At 43.3% G+C, this 14,731-nt stretch overlaps 1 protein-coding gene across 1 annotated transcript; it reads left to right on the top strand.

Moving 5' to 3' along the window:
* The first annotated feature begins 501 nt into the window (after window positions 1-501).
* On the top strand, window positions 502-14,683 carry dok7b (docking protein 7b). The gene is made up of 13 exons (XM_078793113.1): window positions 502-1,378; window positions 1,463-1,508; window positions 2,109-2,194; window positions 3,177-3,327; window positions 3,435-3,635; window positions 7,005-7,124; window positions 10,301-10,414; window positions 10,598-11,399; window positions 11,853-12,006; window positions 13,322-13,367; window positions 13,446-13,508; window positions 13,683-13,877; window positions 14,538-14,683. Exons 1-13 carry the CDS (start codon window positions 1,268-1,270, stop codon window positions 14,663-14,665), a joined length of 2,217 nt encoding a protein of 738 aa, XP_078649239.1. The 5' UTR covers window positions 502-1,267; the 3' UTR covers window positions 14,666-14,683.
* The last annotated feature ends 48 nt before the right edge of the window (window positions 14,684-14,731 follow it).

Raw genomic sequence — 14,731 nt, 5'->3', positions numbered from 1 at the left:
ATGTGGCTTCGGAGCTGCGTTGCCGTAGCGGCAGGATGAGGTCGGCCGTGTACCAGACATCGGATCTTCCGTCTATGGTGAAAGCCAAGAGACAGTTGGAGCCGAAGGAAGTCAAAGGTCACGCAGAACGAAGTAAACTGAAAGCAACATTTGTATGACGAGCCCGCCTACTCGCTGTGTGCCATCTTGTTGACTCTGACACTTAGCTTGTTAGTTAGCAGCTTGTTAGCCTCCGCGTGGAGGTGAAGAGATAATCTACCACCTCTATTCACTTATTCTCTATATTGCCGTGCTCACCAAAATAAACTATTCTCAGCAAAGTTGGCATGCAGGAAAAAGTTTAATTTCGATTCCATAAGACAAATGTCTGTATTTGACAGAAGCCAATCACAAGCTAGGACAAAACGTATCAACTCAGGAGGTTATTGCTCAATATGGAGTCATCTGGCGGACACAGGCAATCACTACAACTGAATGAACTGCTGTTGGGAAGCAACAGATGATATCTTGTATATTTCTACCTTTGAGTGTTAAGTTGCTGTGTGATGATTTTAGCGTTTGTCTAAGATGACATTGTGAGTCAGACTGTTATATTGAGTAGTGACCTCCTGCGATTTACGATTGCGATTGGCTCCTGCCAAAGAAAGAGCTACTGTTTCCTCACCGATTCGACAGCAGAACAGTATTTAGAATGATTATTAGTAGTTATTAAGTATCGAAGATGTCACGGTATATACAGTAGTTAACTAGTTAGTTCCCATTCCCTTCAAACTCTATAGATTGTTGTTGTAACACATTATTTACAGTAATTGTAACATTATTTACAGTAATTGTAACATTTTGACATTTATGGAACATTCCACACTACAGTCAAAATTGCACTGTATATATGTTCCTGACATCATCCTCAGTCATCCTGAACCTGAGGATTTTGAATCTTTTTACCCTGGGGGAGGTCTGTGTTCTCCCAGGGGGCGATTTTTGGACAACATATATATGAAGTAACTTTTAAACAGTATTTCCAAAGAGCGTTAGATGAGTGTTAAGGTTCCATAAATCCATGTCTAAGACCCAGCCGGAGGCCAGACTTAAAAGATAACCGCCATTTATACCATTTTAATCGAATTAGCTGTAATGTAAACAAGAAGTACGCAGGATGGCAACTGTACTAACTTGGCTGGGCACCAGGGAAAGGGGGGGGGGCTGTGGCCCTCTGAAAGTATAGCTTGCTCAGCTGAGGCTATTTTGAAATCGGTGGTTGTTGGAAATGGTGGTGGGGCTGGGCGACGCACTCACGCACAGTTGCTGGAAACCATGTCAGAAGATGACGGATACAGTTGTCGCGGAGGGACAAGTCAAGTTTAGAGATGGAAAAAAGGTGAAGTGTACAGATTTTTTTAACTTTTAACATTTATGGGAAAACACTTTAAAATGTCTTTTTTTTCCCCATTTAAACCTACAGTGGAAGACTCGCTGGGTTGTTGTTCGGAAACCTTCTCCAGTCGCAGGTATGCAGCGTTGCATTTTCTTTTTAGTGTGTTTCACATTATGACTTTATTCATGAAGATGGCACTTTGCGCCACTTCCAACCACATTTGCATTGAAGCGTATTTTGGACATGACAAGCAGCAGAATTGTTGTGCGTCAATACATTATTATTATAAGTTGCTGGCCAAAATGTGAATGTAAAATGCAAATCAACTGTAGCAAGTTGCGTTGAACCTCAATTATTTGGGAAGTTATAAAGTGTTACATGTGTGTGGCAAGTTTGAGTTTTAGAGAGGCAACAGTTTCAACAACAGTTTCGACAACAGAACGTGCCACTGCAGCCTACCCAGGCTTATTCTTGTTGCCATTGTTAAAAAGGCAAATAGGGTTGGTGATGTTATGTCTGTGTGTGTCGCCGTGTGTGTCTGTGTGTGATTTTCATTCTCAGCTGTGCCAGTGGATCAGCTCATTATGTTAGGGTCTGGTATGACAGCTGTGCCGTGGACACATGACACAAAACAAAAGTGCCTGTGTGATGCTATTAAAGCGCAAAATTACTTTCCGGCTGGTGTGTGAAACTTATCACTGTGTTGGTGTGTGTGTGTGTGTGTGTACATCAGACTGTTTGTCTGTGCTGACCTATAAGGAGAAGAAGAAAGCTAAGGAGCGAGGAAGCCACAAGGATCGTCTCAGTGTGACATTGGAGGTACAGGTTGTTTTTTTATCACAGTTCATGGTGAATCCTTTTAAGCTTTTAACGCACTGACAGTGTATGCGTGTAGGGTTGATCACATAACACAGAGAGGTCACAGAGTGCACATGCACAATTAAATCAGATCATATATTGGAGGAAAAAACACAACCCGAGGAACAAAAAATGTCAATAATAAACACCACTGCAAACTGCAACCACAATGATTAGCATCATTATCACATACTACAGTATTAATTGGCCCTGTACCCTAGAAACCCCCCATGAATGATACGGGAAAAGGCTGAAATGATACTGTGTCAAAGCCCAGAGCAGTGATACTGATAAAATATAGAGTTTAACCATGTCCAGTATCAGCCCCCGTAGCTGTCCACTCAGAGCGCCCAATCAGAGAACAGAAAATTTTCTGGAAACAAAATGGTCCTTTGATTAAATAGTACGTGATAATAAGCTCATGATTAAATAGTACGTGGTCGGTCTCAGGCTGATACTGACACTTGTGGGCATGATACCTGGCCTGATACCAGACAAACCATGTGATAACCTATAATTATCACATACTATTTAATCATGAGCTGATTATTATTATTATTATTATTATTATTATTTAAATAAACCAAAACAAACGCTGTGTGTTCACGCTTGTGCGCTGTTCTCTGATTGGTTGTTTCACGGGCACGATACCAGAGCAGCGCGCTCTGAGTGGACAGCTACGGGGGCTGATACTGGACATGGTTAAACTCTATATTTTATCAGTATCACTGCCCTGGGCTTTGACACAGTATCATTTCGGCCTTTTCCCGTATCATTCATGGGCGGTTTCTAGGGTACAGGGCCAATTAATATTGTAGTATGTGATAATAAGATCATCACATGGTTTGTCTGGTATCAGGCCCAGGTATCATGCCCCCAAGTGTCAGTATCAGCCCGACCGATCAGACCGACAAACCATGTGATAACCTATAATTCTTGTTAGGGCATCTTTGGTGTGGAACCCGGACCTGGCTATGATGGAGTCAGCTACACCCTCTCTATACTCTGCTTAGCACGCACACTGGTGCTGGGCTTCCACAGTCGAGAAGCTCTCCATGCCTGGGACGCCCATGTACGCTACAGCTTGGGAGAAGGCAAGTCTTCGGGAAAGTCGTTATATTGAGAGTACAGTAATTGTATGCTGGTACAATTTCATGTATTATGTACTCAAGTGTAACTGTCTGGTGATGTCACTTTGCAGTGCACAGATTCGGTGTAAGTGTGGAGCCCGGTACCAAAGTGGAAAGCGGACCCGCCTCTCTCCACCTGTGCAACGACCTACTAGCCCTCACCAGAGGTCTCCCCCCTGTCATCATTGGCCACTGGAAGTTGTCTGCATTACGTAGATATGGCGCTGTTCCGAACGGCTTTGTGTTTGAAGGCGGGAGTCGTTGCGGATACTGTGAGTACGATTTTTATTTTTATTTTTTCCCCGTTCAGCCTTTTGAATCAGAATCAGAATCAGAAAAAGGTTTATTGCCAGATATCATTAAACACATACTAGGAATTGGTGAAGTAGGTGCAGACACATCGATTAAAAAAAAGAATGAAAATACAAACTATACAGAATAAACAGTATAAATATATGTACACAGTCTGTCTAGTTTTGGGCAGATAGTATTGATATTGATCTTAATGTCTTTACATGCTAAAAAGAGTGAGTAAGAATGTTGATATACAGTTACTATGTTTACATGCAGTCATAATCGGAATATTAGCAATAACACAGCCAGGTAAACACCAAAAACCCTTTTAAAAAAATGTCAAACACATCCCGGTTTCTAAAAAATCCAACTATTACCCATGTGTTACTTCTTTTATAACCCGAATTGGGTCATGTATACACCCGGAAATACATATACATTGGGGTTTCCCAATCACAATGAACATTAATTTGTGATTGCTTTGGGTTTCATTCATTCATTTTCTACCGCTTTTCCTCATGAGGGTCGCGGGGGGTGCTGGAGCCTATCCCAGCTGTCTTGGGGCGAGAGGCGGGGTACACCCTGGACTGGTTGCCAGCCAATCACAGGGCACATATAGACAAACAACCATTCACACTCATCAATCACTCATTATCATCAATACCTATGGACAATTTGGAGTGGCCAATTAACCTAGCATATTTTTTGGAATGTGGGAGGAAACCGGAGTACCTGAAGAAAACCCACGAATGCACGGGGAGAACATGCAAACTCCACACAGAGATGGCCGAGGGTGGAATTGAACCCTGGTCTCCTAGCTGTGAGGTCTGCGCGCCAACCACTAGACCGCCGTTGGGTTTCAGTTCAATAAAAAGTTTGTTTGTCCAGACGTTTTTATTATTTTTTTTGCTGACACCCCTAGTTACTAACAGTTTTTAGAATTCCCTTGCACTAAATGATGGAATACCTTTTTAAACCAAGTCATTTCTCTGATTTCCCCAGAGCCTCGAATGCATCAACAACAACACTATGTCATTTAAATTTGTGTCTCGGTCATCTTCTGCTCTTTTCATCCAAGGGTTTTGTCCTTGAAAATACCAAGTGCTCTCTGCTGTGCTCTGTACTTTCTCAGTCAGCTGCACCTCAGATGCTAACTAACACCTCCGGCTGCAGACGTGTCAGCCAAAGTGACATGACTGGCTTTTGTATTGGCATGGACACACACACACGGGGGACAAGCCAGTCTTGTGAGTTGTGGGCCAGTTCCGCTGTGCAAAGCATTTTTTACTGGGCAATGATCAGTTAAATTTGGAGCCTCATAAATGTGGAAGTAGTTTTGTGGCTGCGACATCACGTGGCGTTGAAGGTACACACACATCGATGTGAGTACTCTGGCTTTCGTACCATATTATCACGAGCCAGCGGCGCCCTATAATCGATGACGATTGGCGCAAAGCCCGTGCCCGAGCAGCACAGATATTTCCTGGCTTATCAGGTAGACACGGGTTCATATTGGCTCTGTAATGAACAAGCACACACAGACACACAAATACACATCCAGCAGCAATAAAGGATCCACTGCAGCGTTTGGAAAGCTGTCAAATCTGTGATAGGTGAAAGTAATTCAAATCCAAGCATGCTATGGCAGCAATTTTTCCATGTCTTTCAGCAGACACACACACACACACACACACACAGTATGTGTATGCACAACTAGGGCGTGCAAATGCATCATAGCAGTTTTGGATTGTGTGTCCTTCTACCGTGGTATGCAGTCAATAATGTAGTGCAATTGGAGGAAGAGCTAATTATTGCCGCCTATATATAATTATTGGCATACCTGGCTGAACAGTGCAGCTGAAGCTACAGCATATCAAACTGTACCCAGTTTGGTCTGTCTATCTATCTGTCCATCTGTCCATCTGTCCATCTGTCCATCTGTCCATCCGTCCATCCATCCAGTCATTTTCAACCACTGTGCTGCGGCACACTAGTGTGCCTTGAGAAATTGTCAGGTGTGCCGTGAGGAAATATCCAATATCACTTTTTATAATTAACATTTATTAATCATCATTTGCAAATATTATGTCAATATCCACGTATACGTGGACCCAAATATTCCAATTGCATTTGGTTTATTTGCTCAAACGGAAAGAATTTAACCTTTGTATACGCCTCATTCCGAAAGAATAGTGCCAATCCCAATGAATATATAATCGGATTAACAGGGATGGAATATTCCTTCCCCCAATCCGACTGAGGTATCTTGTAGCCGAAAAAAAAGTTGAAAGTTGTCAGGGTGCGTTCTTCTTCTTCTGTACTTTATTGGCGGTTGGCAAGCAGCTTTCGTGTGCATTAGCGCCATCTGTGGAACAGAATCTAAACCCTTCTATACGCCATTCATAAGTCCATAAGTCAAAAGAAAATATATATCTATATAAAACATGTACCCAGTTGAATTATAAAATATTAGCAAGCTTGAATTTGATCCTTTTCCTGGTTAAATTTATCATATCGCATCGTAACACGCAGCTCCAGACGTTCTTCAGTTTTAAAAATGGAGGCCAGCAATCGGCACTGGACTGATACGGAAAGTTTGTTTTTGATCCAAACTAAATTTCAAGACTGGACAAACGAAAAACTGGCAATACGGAATTATTCCAACAAGTGAAAGAACAACACGGGGAAGTCGGTATCACGTGATGTTGCTGTTTACGTTTTCCTGGGCATGCCCCATTGACTATTCTGGTTGATTATAGCGACGCATGTAGACAAGACATTGGAATATTCCTTTCCATGTATACCATTGTTTCCGGAAAAGTCATTGGGAAAGAGAAAAACTCCTCATGAAACATGGCTACTGTGGAGTGTCCGTGGTGTAAAGACGTGTGGCAACACTCGTTCCTTCTATAAACTTAGTGATGTTTTCCAATTTAAAAAAACATGCCGTTGCTCAAAAAATGTTGAAAAACACTGTATTATATTATATCTATTAGAGCTTAGTCCACTACTGTATGTGAGGATATACAATATGTTATTATGAAAATCATTAAATATTGAATCTAGTATTATCATGTGGTTAAAGTGTAAATATTTATTTAGATGGATTTCGATTGTGCCTAATGAAATATCCATTGAGTGCAAAAGAATCCTTTGCTAGTCTGGTCTGTTTTCACCTCTGTGGGTGGGCTTGATGGGAGAATGAGGTCTGTTTTTTTAACCTTTGCCGCTTGCTGTGAGAACAACAACTACACTTTGAACCTCACTGAATATTATTTGGCTTCTCTCCGATTCGCCACTTGAGTTTACATTTTCTCTCTGCTGTGTCGTCCATGTCTGCTGTGCAGGGGCTGGAGTTTTCTTCTTGTCCTGCTCAGACGGGGAGCAGATCAGTTTTCTGTTTGACTGCGTCGTCGGTGGCATCACCCCCTGCAGGGTCCCGAATGGGGTGCGACCTTCCCTTCCAGGTAAACACGCACATGCACCGTTACTGCCTATTAAGTTTAGAGCAGCGGTCTCAAACTCAGTTTACCTGGGGGCCACCGGAGCTAGGTTGTGGGTGAAGCCGGACCGCATCAGGTTTTCAAAAAAACCCCCAAAACGCATTTATTAAAAACTGGAGAAAAAAAATTCAATAAAAAAACTATCTTCAATGCTTTTGCTATACCCTACACTTTTTCAGTACTTTGGTTCCGGTTTTCCATACCAAAATATCTGATAAAACATTCCACTGTTCTCAAATATCTTAATTTTTATTTTTATATACACAAAATAAGATAACAAAAATTAATAAACAAATTAAGAATAAAGACATTAAATCAATCAATCAGTAATAAATAAGTAAAATAATAATAAAACAGCAAATAAGAAAAATGTAAGAAACCACATACAGTTGGTAGAGAAATTATTTTTTTCATATTCAAATGTACAGTATTAACAGTTATTTAACCTTTAACATGAACATTAATGAAACTTGATCATTTTACCCAATTAGCAAGTTAGCATTGTAGCATCTCAGTTCCATCTGGGACCAGCGTCGTAACTTTAACAACATGTTTGATCAGATGCTTTATCTTTATTTACCGTTTTATTCCAAATCATTTCCAGCATTTATTTGTACCCAGCGTCATAAGCCTTTAGCTTCATTGCTAATCCAAAGCAAAACAGGGAGGGGTAACAAGGTAGGGTAACAGTATGGGCGGGGCAAAATCATGTTCTGTCCGGTGTGCACACAGCTTTAAGCTGTCATTTCAACGTTAAACTTTGGTATCAAGGTGGGGGCCTCAAAGTAGCGTCTCGCGTGCCGCATTTGTCCCGCGGGCCACAAGTTTGAGACCCCTGGTTTAGCGTATTTCCTTTGGGGGCGATGCTAACGGAAACACCACACACTTAAAGCCCAAAGGTTCAACCCATGATTACTGGGTCAAGCCTTTGTGCATGACTTGTGTATGTGCCGGTATGTGCTGCTATGCTCACATGCATTTCTAAGACACTGACAGGGTGTCGGAGGGGGTTAGTGACAGCTGAGGAGAGACGAGGGATGTGAAACAAAGATCTGACATCACCTTTTTATAGAAACAGACATGCTTGCTCCACTGTGGCAAATCAATGTGTTAACAACCACCGGAAGAGACCTCCCTGTACTGGCACCCCAAGACTTGCAGTGCAGCTTATCAAGTATTGTACTAATCTGGCCTGGATCCAATGTAAATACACGGGGCCAAGTCATAACAGGGGTCAATGCATTCATGTTTACAGTCACGGTAATGGCGGACCTTGGTGGTGGCCCCTGATGGACCAGTGACCAATTAAAGTGAATGGGAAATATAATAATATCATGTTTGTGGTTGTAATTATTTCAGTTATGATGCTTGCTCGGGTGGTCTAGTGGCACGGTGGTCTAGTGGTTAGCGCGCAGACCTCACAGCTAGGAGACAAAGGTCCAATTCCACCCTCGGCCATCTCTGTGCGGAGTTTGCATGTTCTCCCCGTGCATGTGCGGATTTTCGGTTCCAAAAACATGCTAGGTTAATTGGCGACTCCAAATTGTCCATAGGTATAAATGTGAGTGTGAATGGTTGTTTGTTTATATGTGCCCTGTGATTGGCTGGCCACCAGTCCAGGGTGTACCCCGCCTCTCGCCCGAAGACAGCTGGGATAGGCTCCAGCACCCCCGCAACCCTCGTGAGGAAAAAGCGGTAGAAAATGAATGAATGAATGATGCTTGCTCGGGGGCGGCACGGTGGTCTAGTGGTTAGCGCGCAGACCTCACAGCTAGGAGACCAGGGTCCAATTCCACCCTCGGCCATCTCTGTGCGGAGTTTGCATGTTCTCCCTGTGTATGCGTGGGTTTTCTCCGGGTACTCCGGTTTCCTCCCACATTCCAAAAACATGCTAGGTTAATTGTGAGGTATGAATGTGAGTGTGAATGGTTGTTTGTCTATATGTGCCCTGTGATTGGCTGGCGACCAGTCCAGGGTGTACTCTGCCTCTTGCCCGAAGACAGCTGGGATAGGCTCCAGCACCCTCGCGACCATCGTGAGGAAAAAGCGGTATAAAATGAATGAATGAATGCTTGCTCGGACCTTCTTCTATTTTAATTGAAGACCCCTGATCTAATATCATGTTTTATGATACCTCTTATATGCTTATAGTATTTTTTCTTTAGATTGTGTACATGTAACGGGCTCTTTTCACACCTTGTACCTCATCTAAAGTTGAAAAAAAAAATGAAAGAACGCTACTGCGGGGCCTCACGACATTCACTGCAGTTATAATTAGCATAGACTAGCAATGCTAGGAAGGATGTTAGCTGACACCTTTCATACTGTAGTGAAGAAACTTGGCAACAGCACGTTAGGCATTAGCTGTTACAGACCTGAGGCACACAGCCAAGGGTTGGGTTGTTGTCACACACAGAACACTGTGACCCACTACAATCTGCACCGGCACACACACACACATGCTCAGGCTAACCTTGGCCCGAGTTCATTTTGAGAAAATATCCTTAATGTACAAAATAAATAATAAGTTTCTTGTTAGTGGTGCGCCAAATGAAATAAAAAGTACACATCCCGTATTGGGCTGCACGGTGGCCAAGTGGTTAGTGCGCAGACCTCACAGCAAGGAGATGAGGGTTCAATTCCACCCTTTGCCATCTCTGTCCCACTTTCTGTCCCAACCTCCTCCCACATTCCAAAAACATGCTACGTTAATTAGCAACTCCAAATTGTCCATGGGTATGAATGTGAGTGTGAATGGTTGTTTGTCTATATGTGCCCTGTGATTGGCTGGCTGGCCACCAGTCCAGGGTGTACCTCACCTCTCGCCCAAAGACAACTGGGATAGGCTCCAGCATACTCGTGACAATCGTGAGGATAAAAATTAAAAATTGTCGTTTATCATCATGCAAAAAAAAAAAAACATGACGCAGCCTCCTCTGCAGCCCACCACCACAGCTTCAAAAAAAATCCTAGTGGAAACCCTGAACATAGGATACATACAGTTTCTACATGTTCTTATGGCTACAACAAATCAGAAATATTTATGACACATTTTTACATTTACAGCGAACCGTAGTTGTTTTCGCTAGTATTACTAGTAGTATTTTCACTATGTGTGCTTCTCTCTGTTAATGCAAAAGCAGAAAATCTCAGCACTGCGCCAGGATCCACAGAAGAACGAATCAAGCAGGAGACTTCAGAGCTGGAGAAAAGACTCAGCATGCTTTCTACCTGCAGTCTAGCAAACAGCACAGGTACTTTTCCACTCTATCAGCATCATCATATCCGCTATTGAACACATTCAATTCAATTGAATTGCTTGTATTTGATTTATTCATGGAGGTCCACTAGTCATGTACAGTACGCTTTTATCTATCATTCATGACAGCTTACATGAATATCTGATAAGCGTTTTATCAGTGATCATTCGTCCTCAGCCTCCACTTCCAGCTGCAGCACATCTCTCGCCGGGGATGACCGCAGCAGCATCTCCAGCTCCTCTTCGGGCCAATCGGACACAAGCTACGGGAGCAGACTTCCTTTCTGGGTGGAACCGTTAGCCAAGTTGCACCTCTCCGGCGAGACGGCATCAAACTCATCTACGCTGAAGGTCTTCACCGATTCAGATGACCGTCTCTACGCTGCTGTGATGGGATGCTCCGCTCCATGCTCCGCCCGACAACATCCTCGTGGTCTCCATGACAGCGGGCGTCAGAGCTCGTTGGACAGCGGAATCGGAATAGCGACCGGGAGCTCAGGGAGCTTCTCTTCCTGTACAGGGAGTCTGGACATGACCGTTCAAGGAGCAGGAGAGGAGTTTGGCTCCATGACCAGTCTGCCTGCTCCTCATATTCTCAGTCCTCCATCTTCACCTTTCCTGGAGCACAACATCTCCCCGTGCAGCTCTCAAGCATCTCAGAGGCTTAGTGATGAATGCCAGAATCCGAGCCTGCTTAGATTGCGCTACGACGTCCCGAGGAGTCTTCTCCAGAAAGGGAGTTTGAGAAACATCTCAGCTGTTAAGGGAACATCTGAGCAGTGCAGGTCCAACATGCTGGTTGCTGATGGGGTTGGAAGTCAGGACCGAGGACTGACTGAAGGCTCCACAGCAGCTCAACTTCAGCGCCAGACTTTGGTGCAGCGCTCGCTCTTCTGGAGCAGTGAGACAGCGCCCCCTGTGGACGGTGGGGAGAGGGCGACCACCCAGAATCTATTATTGCTGGGGGAATCACAGGTGAAGTGACTAATCAATAATAAGCTCATTAAATGCAAGTATTACGAAAACATGAATATTTGGTTAGTTGGAGACTCGGTGGTCTGAATGGACGTGTCAATCAAAAGAAGTTTTATTTAATAACAATCTTGATTGTTTTGTTGAACAACTTTTATGTGACCTTGGGTTTAATCAATCCTCTGATAGGTTGTGAGATCTTCTCCCTTGTCATGAGAACATTTCATCAGCGCAGTGTGTCTTGTGATTTCTGATCGTGTGTGTGTGTGTGTGTGTGTGTGTGTGTGTGTGTGTCTGACAGCAGCAGGGGGGCTCAGATAGTTAATGAGTAGTGATGAAACCAGCAGAAACCCTCCGAGAGGGTCATGTTGAGTGAATTCCAAATGACTTTTCTTTCTCTAACCCCGAGGTGCCAGCAAGACAACGTGGCCAAAGTAAAAAAAAAAAAAAAAAAAACTTAGATTTTTGCTAAATAAGACGACAAACGTTTTCAATGCTATGATGTTTATTGAGAAAAATGACTCTCGTGTCTTTGCACAGTTCTTGCATGGCTTGGATAACTACATCACACCTGAGCAGTGGCGGTCTGCGAGGAGCAGAAGTTTGATGATGCAGGTAAGATTTGGATGTGCTTATTAAGCTTTTTTCAGGGGGAGGGGGGGGGCTAAAGCAATACTTCCTAAAAAAAAAGAAAAAAAAAGAAAAGTGAGGTTGCTGTGTAAAAATAATACCAACTTTTAATGGCTGCCCGAGAAGCCATCACTAGATGACATCATCGTCTAATTTGCATATTGTTCATTTAAAATTGGCCATATTTTCATGACAATAAAATATATTTTGTATTTTATCTCGGCCAACGAGTATATGAGAACATAGCAATACAGTAGGCTTAGTAAGAATTGTACTCCAAACCTCGTCATTTTTACTAATAAAGATTTTCATAGTATCAAATAAGTATTTGATCCCACTTGCTTACCAGCAAGGGTTTCTCAAGGTTACACAGGGGTCAGACATTTCTTGCAGAAATCTCAGCAGGGACTTTGGTTCACTCTCCATAGCCAGAAGGTTTCAAGGCTGTCGCTTGGCAAATCAAAGTCTCAGTCCCCCTCCCCCTCCTCCCCTCATAGATGACTTTTTTTTTTTATGCTATCTGGAGATTGGCTCGGCCACTCCGGGATCCTAATATGCTTGTTCTTGGGCCAAGCTTCTTGCTGACTCTACAGGACTAATTTCTATGATTCATGCATCCCTGTTTTCCAGATGATCCGACATTTATTTCATTCAATCAAATACAAATTCATCTATTTGTATATTGTTGTTTATATTCAGTCTTCACCTACCATAAAAATATGGACTGGCTATGTCTGTATAAAGAGTCAACTTAGGAAATATTCCATCCAATATCTAAATAAATGCCTAGTCCAAGACACGAATGGAACGCATCAGATATACCATTATATCTCAAATTCAGCATTATTTGATCTTTTTATTGCACAACACGACATCCGACTTGTCCGACAATATTGTGGACCACCAAAAGGATCACCATGGCAACAACAGACCCAATGCACCACTGATATTATTTTGTACCTTTTGTCCATCCATTTTCTATACCACTTGAAAGGAAAAGTTTAAAAATAGAACCAGTATAGGATACTAACATGATGATGCCTACCTTTGCTAAATGCATTTTAGAGATGACAGTATAAAGGTGGAAAATTATTATGTTATCACTGCTAGCCAAACAACCATTCACACTCACATCTGGAGAAAACCCACGCATGCACTGGGGAGAACATGCAAACTCCACACAGAGATGGCCGAGGGTGGAATTGAACCCTGGTGTCCTAGCACTAACCACTCGACCGCCGTGCCGCCCCATGTTAACCATAAAGGTTAAAAATTGTATTATTTTGGCATTTCTTCCTAGGTCGGCAACCCGTCATCGGGTCCACGGTCTTCATCAGATGCACCAGGTGTGTTAGTTCGAGTGCGGCGGCGTCGCTTTGATGTGTGTACTGTGTGTAACCTGTTTGTGTAATACCAACATGCAGACCCCCGACTACATGTGAGAGAAGAACGCCATGACACTCTTCCTGTCCCAAAGTCAGCATGCGGTAGGACTAAAGTCAGGTTGGAATACTAGGCCATTCCCAACCAGGAAATGATTATGTATTTATTATTCATAAAAACCATGATAGAATGAAGGTGTGGAATTTTTGCGAGGGGCAACTGTAGTCCCTCCCAGTCGTGTCGTATCATTCTCCAATATTTGTGTCTTTCCCCTCCAGGCATGTTCCAACCTAACGGTGATGTTCCAACAGCTGCCCCCCGGGACGCTGGGCACCATTATGACAGCAGCAGCCTCAACTATGTCAACATCCCAGTCATCCCCCCGACTGCCAAAGCTAACATAGATCTGTCGGAGCCAGACCCGCAGGAGTCCTCTTTATCTCCAGTTTTTAGTACCAGCTGTCCTGTCCCAGGTAAGCCTGAACTAGACCATGTCATCGTGTACTGTATACAATGCAGGAGTGGAGGTACAGTATCTACTGTACATGGGATGAAAGGTTTGACCTCAAAATCCCTGCAGTACTCAGGGATGCAGGATGTACTCTTTGCGTCCGAAGTCATTTATTATTGGCCTGCAAAATACAATTAAACACAAAAGAGATAAAAATAGAACAAAAAGGTCAATAACCAATATATTAATAACTAATTATTTAAATAGTTGTCTAAAAAGCTTCTTCATTCATGTGCTGGAGCCTATCCCAGCTGTCTTCGGGCGAGAGGCGGGGTACACCCTGGACTGGTGGCCAGCCAATCACAGGGCACATATAGACAAACAACCATTCACACTCACATTCATACCTATGGACAATTTGGAGTCGCCAATTAACCTAGCATGTTTTTGGAATGTGGGAGGAAACCGGAGTACCCGGAGAAAACCCAAGCATGCACGGGGAGAACATGCAAACTCCACACAGAGATGGCCGAGGGTGGGAATTGAACCCTGGTCTCCTAGCTGTGAGGTCTGCATGCTAACCACTCCTCCACCGTGCCGCCTAAGTTTCTTTATATAAAATAAAATGTATCAATCATAAGATTCTTCCTGACTGTCACCACTTTTCCCACCCACCCAGAAGACAGACCCATCAGGTACACCCACATCAACAACGTTGCCATGGAAACAGCTCCACGAATGGGGGTGGAGCACACCGAGGGCAGCCGAGTGACTCAGATGGACAGCAGGCGGCGAGGGCCACCACACTAACTTGCACCACCCAAGTCAGTCCTTATTCTCTCAAGTCTAACAATAAGCTCAACTTATCCCGAATTG

Source organism: Doryrhamphus excisus, linkage group LG9, assembly GCF_037039965.1.
Source record: "Doryrhamphus excisus strain RoL-2023G ecotype Guam linkage group LG9, RoL_Dexc_Guam_v1.1, whole genome shotgun sequence".
NCBI classification, from domain to species: Eukaryota; Metazoa; Chordata; class Actinopteri; order Syngnathiformes; family Syngnathidae; genus Doryrhamphus; species Doryrhamphus excisus.
The sequence above is the reverse complement of the archived record's forward strand: the minus strand, read 5'-3'. Positions and strand labels throughout refer to the sequence as shown.